General features: G+C 36.6%; 1 protein-coding gene across 5 annotated transcripts in view; it reads right to left on the bottom strand.

The window, feature by feature from the left end:
• The window catches only part of EXTL3 (exostosin like glycosyltransferase 3), a 56,661-nt gene that overhangs the window by 8,268 nt on the left and 27,230 nt on the right, over nucleotides 1-21,163 (bottom strand). For all 5 annotated transcript variants that reach the window (XM_016144667.2, XM_016144670.2, XM_016144671.2 and 2 more), the window contains 3 exons: nucleotides 12,133-12,260; nucleotides 5,151-5,295; nucleotides 458-586 (listed from right to left, as the gene is read on the bottom strand). In XM_016144667.2, the coding sequence (XP_016000153.1) occupies nucleotides 458-586; nucleotides 5,151-5,295; nucleotides 12,133-12,260 (402 nt within the window). The remainder of the gene's footprint in view (nucleotides 1-457; nucleotides 587-5,150; nucleotides 5,296-12,132; nucleotides 12,261-21,163) is intronic.

The following is a 21,163-nucleotide window of genomic DNA, read 5'->3' as shown; positions in this document are numbered from 1 at the left end:
TTTTATCTATCTGTTAAGTAATAAGGAGAAAGTTAATAACTACCAAAATTTCAAAGCAGCAATGAACGCAAATGATACACTGAAATGTGGCAACAAATGTTAATGTGATATGAAAATATCTGTGAGTACTACTGGAGACAAAATACAGTTACTGTGAATACTCTTATGAATTGTAACTTGTTTCATAACTTATGGAAATGCTAAATTCCAGTTAAAAATCAGAAAAAATTAAACATGTAACATTTTTCCCATCCAATTTCCAAACACTGAATTCTATCCATTCTACCCCTTAGGAGAGAAGAGCCCCTGTATTAACAACTCGTTTAACCCTAAGACGATCTTATCTGATGACATCATTATCCTCATTTACAGAAAAGGAGCCTGAGGCAGGTTTACATACTGCACCTACTGCAAACTAATGCATGCACCCCAGTCCCGTTGGTAGTGGAACCCTCACCTTGATGGGGGGTTTCCGAGTGATGTGGGAGACAAGGAAGTTCATGGCAATGTCTTCACAGTTGATGTATTCATCCACCATATCTCGGATAGCCTGGGGCATCACATAAGAATACAGGTAGGCATAATACTGTCAGGGAGGAAGAAGAACCATACACTGTTAGTGACCACACAGTTCCTTGGCTCTCAGCAAAAGTATTCATGTATCTTGGTACTCTCAGGAAGTGAAGAGGAAGAGTTTGGGTGTGGCAGTCACTGGCATTTAGCGGGTTGGAGCCAGGGATGCTAAACATCATGTAAGACAGAGCTTATACGATGAAGAATTATCCTGTCCAAATTGCTATTATCACCCCCTTTGAGAATTGGAATTTCAGTTAATCTCCTTGGTACCTCAGTGATTTTGCAACAATATAAAGATCTGTCAAATTAGGGCAGACACTGATTCAGCTGAACAACATTCTATCTCTGAAAAGGCAATAAGGAATAAGTGAGGGGGAAAGCCTGGTTGACTTCTCAGACTTCTCAGTAAATCACTGAAACATCCAATCCCTCGGTGCCTCACAGATTCTAGAATCTGATCACTTCTCACCATTGCCACTGGCTACCCGCTGCTCCAAGCCACCATCATCCCTTTATTGGACTGTTCATACAGTCTCCTAAACAGTCTCCCTGCTGCCATATTTTCTTCACTATAGCCTTCTCAGGACAGCTACGTGATCATGTTAAAACACAAATCCAACCAATCATGTCACTCCTTTTCTAAACTCCTCAGTGGCTTCTGATCTCACTCAGTCAGAGTAAAAACATAAGTTCTTAAATGTCCTGCAAGGTCCACAAAGTGGTGTGCTGAAGCTGGCTCACAATTGCCAATGAATGCTGATTTTTCAAGAATTCTGAAAGCTTGTTCTGAAAGAGCCATCATTAAAAATACACTTACCTAAAAATAAAATTTAAGCAGTTATTTAAAAAAAAAAAACAATAAATACCTAAAGCTCATTACTTCTTAACTAATTTGTTACATGTTACTACTATGTATTATATTTGACTGTTATCTCGAGGTTCTTTATGTCTATCATATCTGTTTAGTAAAAATACTAGATATGATAGTATGCAACTACCCATCTCTTCCCAACTCCATGGGCAGTTACTCCTGTCGATAACCTGCCATCAGCCATGGCAATAATACTTATGTCACAGAATTGGCAAACGCTATAAAACAGGGCAGATGGTGAAGTATTGCCAATATGCTGATAATGAACAAATAGGTGAGGTGCCCAATAAAACTGACTTATATGTTTTATTACCTTAAATAGTAGAATCTATAATGATTGCAAAATTTTTGTAGCACACAGTGGTTTGCTGGTTATCTTGAGGCAAAGTACTTAAGAAATAGTGATCTTAGAAGATGAATTATACATTTTTCTTTTACAAAAATACATGTGATTAAAATCTGTTGACCCTTTAAATGGCCGATGGCTGTCATTAGTCTGCTAAGGAGAATATATTACTAAGCACAATCCATATCTTCATCAAGAGAATGGTGACATTATGACAAGAATAAAGAACTGCCTTTTAAAAAGTATAGAGAAAGTTATGAAAAGAAATATTTCAAGTATTTCCACCATTATGTGATTTTGATGCAAAATAATTTACAAAAATCTATAAGAACATTCATATCTATATTTTTAAAAAACAGAAAAACTTTTTTAACCTGTTTAAAAATCTTATAAATGAAGTTTCAGTAGAGTTAGAACCTACCCTAAAATACAAAAATGTAACATCTTCTCATTAGTTTGCTAAAAAAAAAAAAAATGGCATCACAGAAGATGGAAATTCTAGTCAATTTTAACAAAATGCTATCAAATTGAGAGATGAGTATCATGACTTAGTAAGTCCAGCAATAAGGTGTTTCTTCCAGGAACAGTGATTAAAATCAAGTATCAAAATTATGCTTATTTTTGGGAAAAACCTCTGACTTGTCTGTCATAGCAAACATTGTCAAATCAAGATTTTTAAAAATAACAAGGTATATTCGATCATATTGCTTTCACTAATACTTAAGAATTTAGAATAGTACTTTGAAACTTCATTTTACCTTTATCTCGACCTTATAAAAATGTCTAGAAATACACTAGTACACACATCCAATTTATAAATAAATACACAGGTACAGGTTGAACATTTTTTATTGATAGGAACTTAATAAAAAAAAACTTGATTGTTCCAGTTTAGGAAATGACTAACTTAATTGCTTTCAAGGACCAAACAAGTAAGGCAAATAAATGACATCTTAAAGAAATGGGTATAAGGAAAAAAGAGCCGTGGGGCAGACAAGCACAGACATGGCCCTCTACAGGGAACAGCGGCCGTGCAGCTCCAGCCGGTGGTGCCCCTGTGTGGCCTAATCTTCATTTTCATTAAGGTCCAGATCTTTTTGTAAAATCCACTGATTTTTAAAGTCTGGCAATATATGGGACAAGCACAGGGGGCTACACAAACATTTCTGTAAGGCCTCTAATGCTTGAGGGCTGCCAGTTTGTAACCTCTGCTCTGGATTTTCAAGTAGAAAAAAAGACTAAGTTTTATTAAGTAAATGATTTATTACTTGAAATTAAATGGATCTGACTATTGTAAATTTTAAAGAACAATCGGAGAATTTGAGAAAAGTAAAGAAGAAAAGTAAATTCTCCTGGAATGAGTAGACACTGCTAAAATATGTGGCTTTCTCAGATAACCAGGGTGAAAATAAATAACTCCTAATTATGTATAATTTCTCAGCCATATGCTCTCTAATCCTACTTGGAACCCCAGCCCAACCATAGCCCGTTCAAATTTTGAAAACAAACACAAGGGCAAAGTCAAGAATGGGATGAGCCCATCAGCTTTACACATTATATTTTAAAACGTAAAAAAAAAGCTTAAAGTTTAATGACTTCTTAGGCTAGTTCAAAACGTCCCCAGTAAGATGACTATCAAGGTCCTATTTAAGATGACTTTCGAGATGCTACCATTTGAGATATAAAATATACGAGGGATAAAAGATTTGAGGGAGTTGGAGGGGCGGATGATGAAATTTAGGGGGAAAATTCAGTTTGACATACCAGAAGGGACATACAGGTATGTATTGAAAATGATTAAATATATGAGTACATATCTCAGAGAGGGACCAAGGCTGGAATACGGATACAGAAAACAGCTTGTAGGTACGAAGAAAAGCCACAAGACCTTGAGGGTATGACAGAATATCTAAGGATAACACAAAGTAGAAAGAGTACTAGATAGAAGCTACGACCCTGGGCTACTTCGACATTTATGGAGAAGACAGTGTAGTGGGTGGGTCTCCCATGAGGGCAATGAAGTGGCCAGATTGTCAGAGGACATAGAGTAGAGATCAGGATAACAGGCCAGGTGCCAACATCCTGGATGACCATGAGGGACAGATTACAAGGTTGGTAGGTATCAGCAACAAGACAGATGCCATGATCCTCATATGAGAGTTTATATGACAACTGAGAATTATCTAGAAATCTCATTGATAAGCTATAAAAATAGTTCTCTATACCTTCCCTGCTCCAAAGTACACATCTGGGAAAATGAGCAGCCTCAGCCTCCATTTATGAAAGACAAGAATGGGCTAAAGGGGAAGCACTGTCCTCAGAGAAAAGTCAGGTTTCAATCAAGCCAAGGAGATAGAGGAGGAGTTCTATGAAGTGGGGGTGCAGGCGACTTGGCTGTCTCAGAACAGGGATTCTTCAGAGTCCAGAGCAAGGACTTGGGAAGAGGAGGTACAGAGCAGCAATACACAAGGTAAATATGTGAATCACATAAAGTCATTTTAAATCTTCTAGTAGCCACATTTTTAAAAGCAAAAAGAAAAAGTAAAATTAATTAGTAATATATTTTACTTAACCCAGTGTATCCAAAACATAATCGATATAAAAAATTATTGATAGTTTATATTCTTTCTTTCATGCTAAGTTTTCAAAATCTTGTGTGTACTTTATAGTTATGGCACATCTCAATACTGGCCAGTTGCGTTTCAAGTGCTCAACAGCCACATGTGGCCAGTGGCTACTTTATAGAACAGATGAGATATATAGGGAAGATGAGCCAGAAGCAAAAAAAAAAAAAAAAAAGAATAGTTTAATGATAACAGTTCAGGAGAAGAGTAACAACTGAAAGGGCTTACATTTTAGATAGTCATTGAAAATCAGGATGTGAGTCATGGTAAAAGTTACATGCTCTAAGGGATCAAACTGAATTTACAAAGCCACAATAGACAGAGGCTTGTGGTGGGGTTCAGGATAGTGGCGGTTAGCCTGAAACAAAGAGTACCAGGGTCAGCCTTCCACTGGCCAAGCCACGTCTGCAAGACAATGCTGAAAATGGATGGTAGTTTAGCCCGGTGCTCTCAGTTTTACTGAGAGAGAGCGCTAATGCTCAGCAATAGGAACTGATTTTCCTAATGGCCTACATGCAACTAACTGTACAGGCAGCCTTCTCATCCGAACTTGTTATTGCAGAATTGCTCTAAGCCATCTTGATCGCTGTCTTTAAAAATAGAAACAACTTACTTCTGGCATAGAAGGGACATCAGAAACTCTAGGAGTTCTACCTGTAGGGCAGGATTTCACTACCACATAATAGCTCAGCTCTTACCAAATTCATGCCATTCTCACCAAACTTTTTCTTACCTTGTGAAAGAAGGCAGCACCTGTCAGCACCATGGACAGCTCGCAAGAATAGTTGGAGTTGTAGAGCCAGGACTGATGAGGGATGTCCCACGCATGGTAACGGCCAGGGAAACCCACAATGCGGTCTCGTGCTTCTCTCCACACCCTGAAAAAACACAAGCACATGCACACACCTGAATACAAAGCTCTAAGATTATCAGAAACATTTAAAATTACTGCCTCCATCTTGCTGGCTTTGGTCCTTAGGCTGTTAACTTAAAAAAAAAAAAAAAAAAAAAGTCAGTCACAAGCCAAACAGAATAAAAACAAAGAGAATCACATATAGCTTCCTTAATAAGCACCTGCTTATTGTTCCTCTAACTCCTGGCAGCCAGCATCTCTCCAGCCCTTAAGGAAAGAACAAGCTAGAATAACATGGGAAAGAGCTCTAAGTCAAGGGTCTCCAGAGTGGGGTCTGTACAGCAATCTGCTAATAAGCAGGAAGAAGATATTAATTTCTATTTCTATTTATTTTTAATCTCATTTCTTAATAAGTTTTGGTTTTAATGAGCATATGTAATAGTACAATAGGACTTTTATGTAATTTATGCAGACTGCATGCTTAACTTTCCTTTTACTGAGAGGATACACCATAAAAGAAGCTTAAGAAACCACAAGAGACAGCTGCCTGGAGTAAGGTACAACAGTCTTAATTCCTGATTTGAGCAGAGCTGAGGGAGAAACCTTCACTAAGAGAAGTAGTAGTCTATAGAACCATACAAATGAACGATTTCAAAAATGCAAGAAACAAATTGAGAATTCAGTGTTTCCAGGATGAACTTTTTATAGCATCTCCAAATTTACAGGTAAGGTAGAACAAATTAAGTCAGTTCTCCAGTTTCCCAGACTAAAATTGCAGAGTTGAAAAGCACTTCTTCTCCACAGAACCTTAGAGCCCTGTAGAAGTGCTTCAGGGGTCCTGTAAACAATGAGTCATCCTCTCTCTCTGCTCCATGTCTCCCCCAAATGGAGATTTAAACTACCTGAGAAACTCCCTTATCACTTACATGGAACTTCGATTCCTAAAACACATATGATTTCATTTCAAAGGAGTTCCTCTCATCAAGTTTAAAAGCAACTAATCTAGTCCAATAGATGGGAAACCACAACTTCTATTCACAACATTAACAGATGGGCTTTCTGCCACCTCCTACCCAAACCTTTACCTCTATCCTAATTTATCTCCAGAAACTGACTCCAAATTACTAACCTAAAAAACGGTAGGATGTTTTCATAATTTGACATATCCAGGATGTAAGGCTTGTTAATAAGTACTTCTGGCATGAACAAATGTTACATCGATACTCCTAATAATTCTTACCTTTTCAAATGTCCACTGTTCTTACTAGTCCTGAAATATTAGCAGAAGAAAGGATGGAAAGCTGAATGTTTCAATCCTGATTTGGCTGATTTAAACTCAATCTAATGTAAACAGTTCTTAATAAAGCAAAATCTCATTTGCTACACAAAATATCAAAAATACCAAAAAGTAACAATCTAATTTGTTAAGAGCTGTGAACCTTGAGATGGCTGACTGTATCTATTAAATTATACAAAAAAAAATCAATGTGGAGGCACAGGAATGGGATAAACTCACTACAAAGGCTTAATTCCCGGGATGATGCATCAAAAGTTTCAGATAGTATGATCTCAATGGCTATTTGAAAGTCAGGCATTAAAACATACCTATTATAAATAATACTACCAATTTACATTTAAAAGTGTGACATATAATCAGTTTCTTAACATTATATCCAAATTTGTGCTGCACTAGTTTTAACCCATGTGCTATATCACAGATCATGCTTTGGCATACCTTTCCTTTAATAAATTAATCTTTAAATGTATTAAAAAAAAATAACTACCTACACTATATTAGGGGGAAGTTTCAAAGGTAATTTCATAGCTCAAACATAAACACAAAGAAAATTCACTGAATAAACACAATTCTGCCAGACAACTAAAGAAATTTTTAAGTACCTTTCCACTAAAGAATCTGAAACATGACTAATATCTTGTTAACATTTCAAATTTAAATACTATCACCTGTGAAATAAGTGGATCAATTCAACCTTTTCACAGTATGAACTTTAGCACATTATTTATATCATTTCCATAATAGTACATATAGTAGGTTAAGTAAAAAATATATTTATATATAATACACCTCATAAAGTACATATTTTTGTGCAAGTCTATGTGACTCAAAACAATTTTTTAATGAATTTACTGAATAAAGCAAAGGTCATTTTACCATCAATTTTTAATTTAAAATTGATTTTCTAATCTTCAAACCTTAGGCAAAATGGTTTAGAATAAAGATCACTAAATTAACATATTACAGTACATTAAAGTAATATGGACTTTATCATACAAAAAAAACATTCTTATCCTTGTTGGTTATACCTCCACGTTTTTCCCTCTGGTTCATTAAGAACCAAACAACTTGAAACATAATGAGAAAAAAAAGTATAAAATCAACTACAAATCAAAGAATGTATAAAAAAAATGTAAGGTGAGATTTTGTTTCCTGACTATCTAAAACCAGAGTTTCTTTTCTAAATCCAAAGTTTCTTACAATATCATATGTAAGCCTTTTCCTCTTACCCACTCCCCCCCCGAAAAAAAAATATTTAAAAACCTATACCAAACCACGGGAAAGAAAAAATGTTTGTTAACTTCCTTTGGAAAAGAAAACTCATAAAGCAGAGCCATGAAGTGCAGAGAAAAAGATCAATGTCAGATCCAGTTGTGTAATTCAAAAATTCTGGGTCCAAGATAAAAAATATATATATCTCCAAAAACAGAACCTACTTTCCAGTCCACAATCCCACACCATCTCTTAAGCTTACACTGTCTTTTTTTTCCTTAATAAAATTTGTTGAGCTATATAAATCACATACCATAACATGTACTCATTTAAAAGTGTACAACTCACTGGGTTTTAGTATACCCACAGAGCTGTGCAACCATCACCACCACCTAATTTCAGAATAGTTTCATCATTCCAAAAAGAAACCCCATAACCATTAGCAGTCACTCCCCATTCCCGTCTCTCCAGCCCATGGCAACCACTAATCTATTTTCTGTCTCTGTGGATTTGCCTATTATGGACATTTCATATAAACGGAATCATACAATATGTGGCCTTGACTAACTTTTCATTTAGCCCATTTTCAAGGTTCATTATGTCATAGCATGGATCAGTACTGCATTCCTTTTTATTGCCAAATAATATTCCATCGTATGTAGACATTACATTTTGGTTATCCACTCAACAACCGATGAACATCTGGGTTGTTTACACTTTATTTCTATTTTTTTGACAATCGATTTTTTGTGTATGACAAAATGTGTGTAATATAAAACTTATCATTTTAATCATTTTAGGTATACAGTTCATTGGTATTAAATATATTCATGTTGTACAACTATCACCATGCATCCATCTCCAGAACTTTTTCATCTTCCCAAACTTAACTCTGTACCCATTAAACACTAACTCTCCATTCCTGCCTTCCTCTAGCCACTGGCAACCACTATTCTACTTTCTGTTTCTGAATATTACTCCAGATGCCTCATAGAAGTAAAACCATATAGTTAGCCTCTTATGTTGTTTATACTTATCATTATAAATAATGCCACTATGAACATTCATGTATTGCTTTTCTTATGAACATATGCTTTCAATTCTCTTAGGCCCCTTTTTTTATTTGTTCGTTAAGAACACGTCTACAAAAAAGAAAAAAGAACATGTTTACCTCTTTCTTTGCTACATGAGCTGAAATCAGCCAAGATTCATATTACCTTTTGCCAGAGAAAATAATTCTTATTATACCTGCCCTTTCCTTTTGAACATAGGTCTGTTTTATTCTCATTCAGGTAAAATAAGAAAATTGGAGAGATTAATAAGAGAAAGCCTTTAGATCAAAGGATGCCCAAACAAATGAGAAAAGAATCAGGATGGTAAGATGTTTGAATGTACAGCCAGAGATAATTCATCAGTACCACAACCAGAGGCTGAACCTCAAATTTCCAATGGCTGTTAAGAAAGACAATAAAAGGTTTGTAATTCTCTCATCACTTGGAAATCTGCTGACAAATGAAAAAAGTCAAAAGTCTTCTTAAATCAAGAGCCATAGAAAATAGCAAACACCAGCTATCTTAATAAGGTCCAAACTTATCAAAGTAGGACCACTTACCTCAATCATTCTTAGTATCTAGAGGGGTCAGCAGTTCTGTTAACATCCCATACCTGTTCACAGCTCCCAGCCCTTTAGCATGCTCTAAAGTACATCATGCTATATCGGAAATATACCACCTTCCCCTCCCTCACCACCACCACCAACAGCAACAACTATGATGGCAAAGACCATTTCTGGAATTATCACATGGCTTCCCTGCTTTCATAAAAACAGGCAGAGAGAGCTGGCTATTGATTATTATGGTACAAAGAAACATACTCCAATTTGGTTGGATTTTCATCACAGCTAACAGACTCTTGCCTTAATAATGGATGTCAAAGGAAATGTGGGTGGGAGAAAGGAAGAACAGATGCTCTAATTTTTCAGAAACACGTCAAATAATTCTTTGTAGATGGATTTGAGACAAATACAGCAATAAAGCTGCTACTCCTTTCATCTGAGCATCTGTACTTATTAACATAAACCAAAAGAAGCCTGACAGCTAGGTGGGTCAGGTTTTCCATGAATAGAACAAAGGCACTGAGAAGAGTTCTCCATCCTGGATCCAAACTTAAATAAGATCTCCAAGGAAATCTACACCTGTGCTTTTTAAACTATCTATGGTGAAGAATAACTCCATTATCCATTATTGTGGATTATCACTTTTGTAAAACACAAGAAAAATGAATTGCATGGTTTCTTAAATATGTCACCAAAAGCACAGCCAAAGAAAACATAGATAAACTGGACTTCATAGATAAATGAAACTTTTCTACTTCAAAGGATACCATCAAGAAAGTGAAAAGACAACCCAGAGAATGGGAGAAAATATTTGCAAACATTTGCAAATTTGTAAATCTTACCTCTGATAAGGGAATTGTATCTAGAATATAAAAAGAACTCCTTACAGCTCAATAAGAAAAATGACCCAAATAACAATGGCAAAGGACCTGAATAGAAATTTCTCCAAAGAAGATATACGAGTAGTCACTAAGCAAGTGAAAAGTGCTCAACATCATTAGTCATTAGGTTAAAGCAAATCAAAACTACAATGAAATACCACATCAAACCCAGTGGGATGGTTATAAATAAAAAACCAAAAAGTAAGTGTTAACAAGGATATGGAGAAACTGGAACCCTTATACACTGCTGATGGCAATAAAATGGTGCAGCCACTTTGGAAAATAGTTCCTCAAAATGTTAAACAAAGATGTACCATAAGATCCAGCAATATCACTCTTAAGTATATATCCACAAGAAAGGAAATGTTCATACAAGAATCTGTACGTGAATGTTCATAGCAGCATTATTCACAACAGCCAAGAAGTAGAAATGGTCCAACTGTCCATTAATGGATAAATGATCAACAAACTGTACATATCCATACAAAATGAATGACACATGCTACAAGAGGGATGAACCTTGAAAACATTATGTTAAGTGAAAGAAACTAGTTATAAAGGGGCACATATTTTATAGTACCATTTATATGAAATATCCACAATAGGCAAATTTATAGAGACACAAAGTAGATTAATAGCTGCCTAGGGCTTAGAGGGGTTGGAGGGAAATGCTAATGGGTACAGGGTTTCTTTTGGTAACAAAGATTTTTAAAATAGATTGTGTTGAGGGTTGTGCAAATTTGTAAATATATTAAAAACCACTGAATTTATATTTAAATGAGTGAACTGTCTGATGTATGCATTACATTCAATAAATGCTACCCAAAAGTGAACAAGATAAACTCTTGGATGTCATGGTAAATGTCAAATTACTTTAAAAGTTTTAAAATGCTTACCCTCAATTTTAGTACCTACCTTACTATGGACAGGTAATATAACCTGTCCATGGGCCAGCGTACCAGTCATGACATATTTTGAGTAGCCCTGATATACTACATTCTTTTACATGTGATGGTCCCTCAAGTGGGATATTTAAGCTTCAGTAAGAACTACTAAATTCAAGAAAAAGGTACAGTTTAATGGCTGAATGGAAGTTCTGGACTCAGACAAAACTGTAGTAGAATTCCAGCTCTGCCACTTACTTTCTAGCTTCATGGTTTTGCTCTCTTGGATCTCAATTTATTCCTATGTAAAATGGAGACAACTACAACTTACATCCTCAAGTTTCGGGAGGATGTAAGATAAAGCAAAGTACTCAGCTAGTCTCTAGTATACAGTAGGGGTTCAATAAACGTCACACATCATAACATCACCTCCTCCCCATCTTTTTCCTCTTGAATCTCTGCATCCAACCTCATCTTTCCTCAAAGCTTTCAGGCCCCAGAATCCTGGCACTGTGCCACTGCCCCAATACACAGCAACGTGTTTCTGCCTGCCTGGGAGTTAGTCCCCACTCCTCTACACACAAAACCCTCATGTTTCCTTTACGAATCTACTCTTTGCCTTCACTCTCAGCCCCTATGGATGTCAGGTACAGGATGATCTACTTACAGCTCCAAGAGCAGGCAGATAACCTTGGCCTAGCCAATCATAGAATTCCATCTCCCTGGCCTCAGAGGAAGAGCCTATATGAGAGCAAAGGTAACACAGAGGGAAGCAGAAGCTAGAGATGAAAAGAAAGTTCTGACATCACTCAAGGCCCTGGATCCAGCTATGTCTTAACTTTTGGCCCTTACTACCTCTAAAGATGTCTCAGTTCCTACCAGCTAATAAATTCATTTGGCTGCCTGACTGAGGTTTGACTTAGTTTTCTGTCACTAGCAAATGAAAGTGCTTCTGGACTGAAAATCAGCTTACCGAAACCCAAACATGATTTCATCATGGCGAAGGTGAGCATCATCATCAATAGACAGGATGGCCTCTGTCTCGATTTCATTCCAGGGCAAGAATCGATTATTCAAACTGTTCTTCTCAGTACGGACCACCTGTACAAAGGAAAGAAAAACACTAACGATCAATTCTGCATCATACAACGCAAAACCAAAACTGCCTTTAGGTCAAGGAAGACGACTGGCTGAATTTACTGAGTAATTTTGCCTGGTTACCTACCACTTGTAAAATCTACCACATGACTTTCAGGAATAAAAACTGCCTTAATAATTTAGCAAATGAATAAGGATTTCACATTTTAAGCTTTATTCGTTTACTAATTTTCTCGTGAAACAAGTTAAAGCTGAGGATAATTTACATATGCAATAAGCACAAGCTAGGGACATTTTTAAAAACTTTCCTAGGAGAACACGAGGTGGCAGAGCACAACTGTGATGAGGACGCCCGCTCCAGCTCCGGAGTCCCCCAGTTTGCTCATAAACTTAAAACTGAACTCAGAAATCCTTCGAGTCTGCGTCATTTCTGACCAATTTTAAAGCCTTTTTTTTTGGTATGTAAAATAAAAAGGGGATAGCCTATCCTGTTGAGGTTAATTATTTCAACTTTGCAATTCCTACCTATAGCACTGACTATACATATAAAAGCTTTTTCCCTCAGAGCTGTACACACCTAAATTCAGTACAACTAAGTTTGTGTCCACAGCAAATTCCAATTCAAAGACTCTCTATCCAAAGTGGCCTATACATAAAGGGGATCAAATAGCTAACGGAACCTGGACTTTGGGTGGTCAACACACAATAGAATATATACGGATGTCAAATTACAATGTTCACCTGAAAATTATATAAATGTATTCACTAACCAATGTTATCCCAATAAACTTAATTTAAAAAATAAAAATAAAAAAAGTGACCTGTACATGCAAAGCAGTATCTTCTTCATAAAACAAAGATTAGTGCCCAAACAGAATTTCATTATAATTTTTAAAAATTGTATTTAAGCCATATCTCACATAAGCAGTTTACTACAATGTAGGCAGTAACTTTGCTATTCGCCCCACCCCCTAATACTCAAATGAAGATAACTACATTCACGGTACCATGCTAGCTGATTTTTATGGTATCTATATTTAATTAATTTGACTAATGAGGAACCATCATATTATTTTCAAAAACCAGAAAAAGAGAACTTGCTGAGTCATCTTTTTAGAAAACCAGAATGGGTCATTTTAGTTTCAACAGGATGTTTTACTTGTACTGAGGATAACCTCTACCTAGCATGATGAATGTAATTATATTTGGAGTCTAAAGGTTTATTAATGATTTCAAAGGTACTTCCATGACCTCAGGAGTATTGTCTCAGCTTAAAAATACTTTCTCCTATTCTTCTACCAAAATTACTCTTCCCCCTGGAGCCCAGCTCAGATGCCTCCTGCTACTCCCCTCATCCGTTGTCAAAATTAATCACTTCTATGTTCTTAAAGCAGAGTCCTCATACTTCAATTAATTCATTTTAGCACACTCCAAACCAATTAGTTGAGAGCTAGAAGGGCCTCAGAGATCATCTGGTCCATCTCACTTTATACATGAACAACTGGCAAATGGCAGAGTTAGATTCTAACTCCTAACTTCTAACTCCAAATAAGTCTTTTTCTGCCAATCCTAAATTTATAAATCTCACTGAACCAAAGCCCCATGGCAAATACATTGTTAATTCGTGTATCATCAAGAAAAAAAAAATGCTGCAAAATAAGAAAGCATATTTAATAGTCTATCACTTAGGTGTACTTTATTAAAATATTTTTAAGACTCTGCCTCTGTCCCAGAGGAACTCCTCCCAAGTCAGTGTAGGGAAGGATCTGTAACAGATTTGCTACCACATAGAACAGATGTCAGAGCCAAGCAATGGGCACAGAAGTCCACCTTGCCCTGCAGCATGTTTGATTGATCTGAAAATCCCTGAGCTTGTAGCCCAGTCTACTAAGCTCAGATTCAGCAGTGACAGAACAAAGGCACGAAGGCCTGGGTCAGAGAAAAGAGAGGAGCGGGGAGGGGGAGATGGCCCAGTACACAGCACAAGAGCTGCCAGGCTCTGTCCCCGGGGGGTGGCGAGGAGCAGCAGCAGCCGAATGCCAACTTTGGCAATGGTACAATGTCCTCTATCTTAAGACACATCCGATTTCAGACGTTAAAATATAAAATAATCTCCACCTTAGAATCAGCGCCCCAACTACCATTCATTTTACTTATTTGTAGCATTCATTTTACCTTCCTAACATGCCTACCATTCATTTAATACGAACTGCAATTCTGGTCCAGGTGAACGAAGTTCCCCTCAACTCTAGCAGTAAATATACATAGCTTAAAATCCAGTAGTGAATACATATAGCTTAAAATGAAGAAAAAATAACTGAAAAATCCAATTCTTGACTATTCCATCATAAATAACCAATTTTGTGAGTTAATCACCAGGAGGATTATCAACAGCAAGATTAGTAATCCAGGAACATAGCACAGAGCTTTAATACTCAGAGTATAATTCAAAGACCAGCAATTTAGACATCATCTGGGACTTAGAATGCAGAACTGCAGGTCTATCCTAAAGCTACCAAGTCAGAACCTGCATTTTAACAAAATCTCCAAATGATTCCTATGCACATTAAATTTGGAAAGGCACTTAAAAGCATGGCTTTGGAGTCAATCAGAAAAGCTTGAGTTCAAATTCCAAGTCCACCACTTATTAGATGTGTGACTGTAAGTAAACAATCTGTCTGCTAAATTAAAATAGCACCATGCTGTCTGCAAAAACAAGCTGTTTATCAGCCAAACTTGACAACCCAATAAACAACCTAACTTAACAAGAAACAAAAACTAAAATGTTCATGATGTGATACCTAGAGTGTATCCAGTTTTTTGCCCAATTTAAAAGGTAAATCAAATCAAGGGGGCTTGCTTGTTCTTTGGAAGCCTTGGTCTGATATCAAATGTGTTTTGGCCAAATTTCATATAGTTTTTGATGAGACTGGGAGTGTTCAGGGTGGTATGGCCATAGACTCATAGTTTTTTGAGCAAGCTTAATTAAAGTCCATTAAGAGGCAAGTAAGTTCATTAAGAACAACTCCTTTGGGTTCCAGGCATATAGTGTACATAGTACCTCTGCTTATCCTGACAAAACTCCTCTGGGCTGGATGACAGCAAGATTTTCAGGATTAAAAAATGAAGCAATAGCCATCAGAACAAAAGAAAAGCTTTAAGGATTCACAGAAACACAATCGAGTATTGCAGCAGCTTATTTGTGGTTAGCTCACAAATAACCGTAGTCAATAAAAATAAATCTGCTTTAAGAATTTATAGCAGATTCTCAACTAGGAGTGTTTTGCCTCCCCTACTCTCCCACCCCCCAGGGACATTTGACAATAACTGTGGACATTCTGGTTATCACAACTATGGCAGTGGCGGGGGGGGGGGGGGGGGGGGGGGGGGGAGCTACTTGCATCTGTTGGGCAGAGGCCGGGTTTGCTGCTAAATCCTACAAAGCACAGGATGGCCTCCAAAGAATTAGCCAGCCCAAAATGTCACTGACCCCACTGGCTGAGATACCAACTTAGAATCAGCCACTAGGAGACAGTGAATCAAACTTCCAAGAATAAATGTAGTTCATTATTTAAGGACAATCAGCTTTTCCTCCTAACCAAAGAAAGATTTCTACCCTTACAAACTTTGAACATACAAACTAAAATAATGAGAGAAAAAAGTAAAAAATTTCTTCTAACACTTTTACTTCAAAGCTATGTTTAAAGCCTAAAAAAAAGCTCAACAATTAACCACGCAGGCACCAAAATTAGTAAAACAAAAGACTCCGAGATTTGTAATGCAGACATACAAATCAGCATTGGCCTCTAAGAGTTTGTGAAATGGCAGATCAGAATGTCAAAGAAATGAGTCAACCAGAGAGTACTATGTCATATGTAGGAAGAAGTCTCATTTTTGTTGATTTTGTTTTGTTTCAAATGAAAATACTCCCTCCTTCGTTAACAATAGCTATCTTTTTATGCCTTACGATTATGAACATGAAGACTTACCTTCAAGTTATTAAAACTACTGGTATAATGCTGACCAGAACGCATAGAGCAGTATCTGGCATACAGCAGGTGTTCAACACTTTTTATAAGTGAATGAATGAGTAGGAACGCCTAATTTATCCCTGCTCATTCTATTTTCAAAATATGAAATAGAATTGAGACGTTTATATATAACTATAAACAATCAAAATTAGAATTTAACCTAATTTTCTATAGCAAAAAAATCCATCAATCTACAATAACCAAGTCAAGAAGCAATGCTAACATTTATTTTTCTTGTTTTACGTACAATGCTCTCTGATGACGCTTCACTAGTTGTTTACCGTCATTCATAAAAGCCTTGACTTTCTCACTGTATCTTTCTTCTCATCAAGTGGAACCGCAATCATGGCCTAGAACCCTACCATATGCAAATGTATTCAAGTGCATCCATGATCAAAAAATAGTGACTTCATTTAACATTCTTCTTGGTTCATGAGGAATCCTGGAGTATATGAATGATTAAAGAACTACTACTCTAATAGGGTCCTTTCTCCTCATATGTTAAGAAAACATTTGGCTTCTAAATCCATGTACAATCAGGAAATCCACATTAATTAGCAGAGTATCATAAATTAGCTACAATGATAAATCTGATTCTGAGTTAAATAGCTAGCAAGTATCTCCTAATATCTAATGGATCGACATGTAAGTAGTTATTGCTATGAACAAGAAACAATGGACCAGTTCAAGAGTTTAATAAGTGATAGTTGCTCAAGTGAAGCAGAATAATGAATGTGGATTCAAATGGACTACATAAATAAGGAATCTTTTATGAAAGCAGCTCATGATTAGTCATAGGCAGGTCTTTTAAGGTGGTAAGCAAGAAATCTAGGACATGAAGAGATTATGTAAATTAACTCTAGTCATAAAGTGGACTAAAAACAGAACACAAAAATATAGAACATACCTGAGAAGTAATAAAATTAGAAAATGTATATGGAATCTATAAAACCATACAAACACATAATGCTATCTACTAAATCCTGCAATTTAAATAGACTTATAATGTTGTTTTATCTTTAAGATCAAATTTTGCCCAAACCCAACAGTCTTGTCTCCAATAATATATACACATGCATAATACACTTCAGTAATGAATCCACTTCTGAGAATGAACCTTATGTCAAGCTGTCATACAGGCAATACAGATAAACAGCTACTAACTTTTGTCCTACCTCCTACCCTTTCCTCTAACTTAAAGAAGTAACCCATCACAGAGAGCTTGGGAATCAAGAAAATGAGGTCTAAGAAGTACCTTGTCACATATGTACCTACTTGCGAGGTATGTGAAACAGAGCTTGAGGTGATTTGGTGGAGAGATGATCCACAGAGGAAGGATAACTGAAACAAGAGCACTGAAGCTTCTTCATTTTTCAAGGGATGCATTCACTCAACGAAGTGGTGGGGGCAAAATGTAAGGAAACGCAAAGGCAGAAGGGAAAGGAATAAACGGTAACACAGCGAACTGGTTTTCCATTGATAGCTCAGGTTAAATTTGGCTCTAATACAGTATAAAAATTATATTATAAAATTATTAAATTATAAAAGCTGCCAACAATCCCTGTGAAACTAGGTAAAATAGCATAGGTTAGCATTTCAACATCAAATGAGAGAACGCATAATCAAGAGCATGACACTGTGCCTACCTGGCACATAAAAAATGCTCAAAAATTGTGCGGTTATTGTAACATGAGATTAATACAACCTCTTCCTAATTTGTAAACATTTTATTTATGTGTATATATGTATGTAGATGTGTACACACATATGAGTATATGTGTAAGTACTCACTTACACGCATACACACACATTCTCTCTGTGCCTTTCCAAGAAATTTGGATTTGGAGATCTAAAACAATAAAATTCTGTCTCAGATTCCCTACTCTGCATTAGTAAAAAGAGTCAATATGAACTAAAAGGGGGAGACATTACCTAAAGATATGATTTATTGCAATTAGTAAATCATTTATGTGATGGGACTTCAGCAATTCTTCAATAATTTTTGCTATTAATTTCTAAATTCTGGTACCTTTCTTTTATATACAGCCCATTCTAAAATGGAAAATGAGAAATATAACATTAGCTACCAAGTTATTAAGTAAAATACTGTCACACACACACCATCCAGATCACCAATACCTAGTGAAGTCTACCAGACTTTGCACACTCTTGGACCTAGAAAAACTGGACAAAGCTTTTCCTGTTAATTTTGCTTAGAAATCACAATTTTAGGAAATTATCATCTGATACAAGTAATATTTTTAAAAGTCAAGTGGGCACAGGTAAAAAAATAAATAAAGCGTATCAACTTTCTAGCTTTTAGAATGATCTCTATACTGCCTCAGGCCTAGCCAGAAGTAAAGCCTTTAACAGCCCAACTGGCAGAGGCCCAAGTCTCAATATTAATGACACCAAGTTTACTACACAGCCAGTTTCTCTTACAGTCTTCCTTTTTTTTTACCCTTAGACACTACTAGGGAAATAGTGTTGAAATCACTATCTTGGCATGACATTAAGTTCCCCAAACAGAACTCTCCTTTTTAAATTCTAGTATTTGGGACGGAGGGAAAAGGGAATTGAAAAATAATCTCCATATCGCTATCGTTTTTTTTGGAAAAAATGGCACACTGTGACCTTATCACTTCCACAGCGATTTTGGAGTCTACTAGCAGGTATGGTATGCTCATCTCTCAATTCAGGATTTCCACCACTACTGCCCTGGTCCAAGCCACCAACACACCCCTCACACCTAGGCTACTGCAATAGCCTTTGAACTGTTTCTGCTCTTTTCCTCATAGTCCTGCAGATATATTACTCTCTGCTCAAAAACCTCCCACGGCACATGTGAAATGAAATCTGGACTCCTTACCATGGCCTACATGGTCCTACATGTGCTGGCCTTTGCTTTCTCCAACCTTTCAAACTCTCCCCTCAATCACTTCACCCGAGATACACCAGGTATTCTTGCCATGTCTTGAACATGACAAGCTTCTTGCATTTGCCATTCTCTGTATGCTCCTCCAGAATTTACAGTCTATTCCTTCTTCATTCAAGCTTCTGCTCAATGTCACTTTCTCAAAGAGGCCTTCCCAGGCATCCTGTGTAAATTACCTGTACCCTTTATGGAAAAAAATAATTAAGAATTGAGGGAATGGCAGTCAAAAGACTGAGAAATGAGTATACACTGTAAAGACAAGCAATGTTTTGAGTGAGCAATGCTACACTGTTAATAATTGAAAAATGTCCCCTTTGTAACAGCCAAAGTTTTAAAACTCCAAGAGGACAGATTTTGACATTCTCACTTCCACGGAACGCCCAGAACCAATCCTCCTAAAGACAGTAACTACAAACTCTGGACAAAAATACCAAGAAAATAAGTTATCTTAAGGCACTAGACCGTGAACAGCGATGGCAAATTACAGAGAAGAGCTGAAATTCAGGAAGGAATTACCAATATGGGGAGAATCAGAATTCTTTTACCCAGAGAGTAGGCCAGAGTTGGTACTACTCAGGACAGCTTCAACTCACATACACCACCAAGTCTTTCTGGCCTGAAGAATAAGAGGGTAGCATTTGGGTCAACCACAGCCCTGGAAAGAAAGGAGATTCCAGAAGGGAGAGAGTCAGGTAGGGGGAGCTCCAAGTTCTGTGTGTAAACTGCCCAATCTCTGGTCCACCCCTAAACCATACATGCTTGGTACTGTTTGTAAACAGACCAGCTAGATAAATTGCCTGGTAAAACTAAAATACTTTTCAGAAAATAAAACAAAATTCACATTCTTCACAACACAATACTCTCAAGGTTTAATACAAAGTTGTCTGGTATACAAAGAGCCAGAAAAACATGACCTGGTCCTCAAGAAAAAAAGAAAATCAATTAGAATAAATCCCCAAATGACTCATATATTGGAATTAGCTGTTATGAGAGATAAAGATATTAAAGTAGCTATCATAACTATATTAAATGAAGTAAAGTGTACTCAGAATGGAAAAAAAGACAGGAAAACTGACCAGAGAAACAAACTTATTTAAAATAACATGGAAATTCAGGAACTGGAAAATACAATATCGGGATTAGCTTACCAGTAGAATAGACACAAATGTCGGTGACCCTGATGATAGATCAACAGAAATTATCAAAACTGGAGAAAAAAAGATTTTTAAAAAATGAACAAAGCCACTGAGAACTGTGGGACAACATCAAAACGTCTAATACACATATAATGGAATCCCCAAAGGAGAGAAGGAAAAGAACAGGGCAGAAAAACACATCTAAATCATGAATTGCCTAAAATATGATAAAAAACATAAACTGACACATTCAAGCAGCTTAGTCAACACCAACCAAAATACAAATCAAAGAGAACCATGTCAAAGAACATCATATTCAAACTGCTGAAAATCAAACATAAGGAAAAAAATCTGAAAGAAGAGAAAAACAACACATGACATAAACAAAATTTGAAATCCCTTGACATATCATCAGAAACAATGGAGGCCTGGAAACAGTGGAACATCTTCAGATGCATGAAAATAATGGTCCACAAGCTATTAAGGGGGTTTTTCAAGACTAGCCTTTAAACCCCTAGGCACAATAGCACACTCTATTTGACTGACTTCCATTAGATATTCCTTGTTGTTACACTCCAGGAGCTATGGAAACTGATTCAACTGTTCACAAAACAGGCACGAGACAGAAAGCAGTCACCACCCACCATCGCCATCTCTTTTCAAAAGGCCCACACCATTCAGATGAAACACCTACTTCAATTGGTAGCATTACCTCCATCTCTCTCAGTGGAATCATGTCACCTTGCCCAGGCCTTATCCCATTTGAACTGAAATTCTCTTTATGTAAGGCATTTGGGGCAGGAG

This window comes from Rousettus aegyptiacus, unplaced genomic scaffold, assembly GCF_014176215.1.
Source record: "Rousettus aegyptiacus isolate mRouAeg1 unplaced genomic scaffold, mRouAeg1.p scaffold_m13_p_16, whole genome shotgun sequence".
NCBI lineage: Eukaryota > Metazoa > Chordata > Mammalia > Chiroptera > Pteropodidae > Rousettus > Rousettus aegyptiacus.
This window is presented reverse-complemented; position numbering and strand designations above follow the sequence as displayed.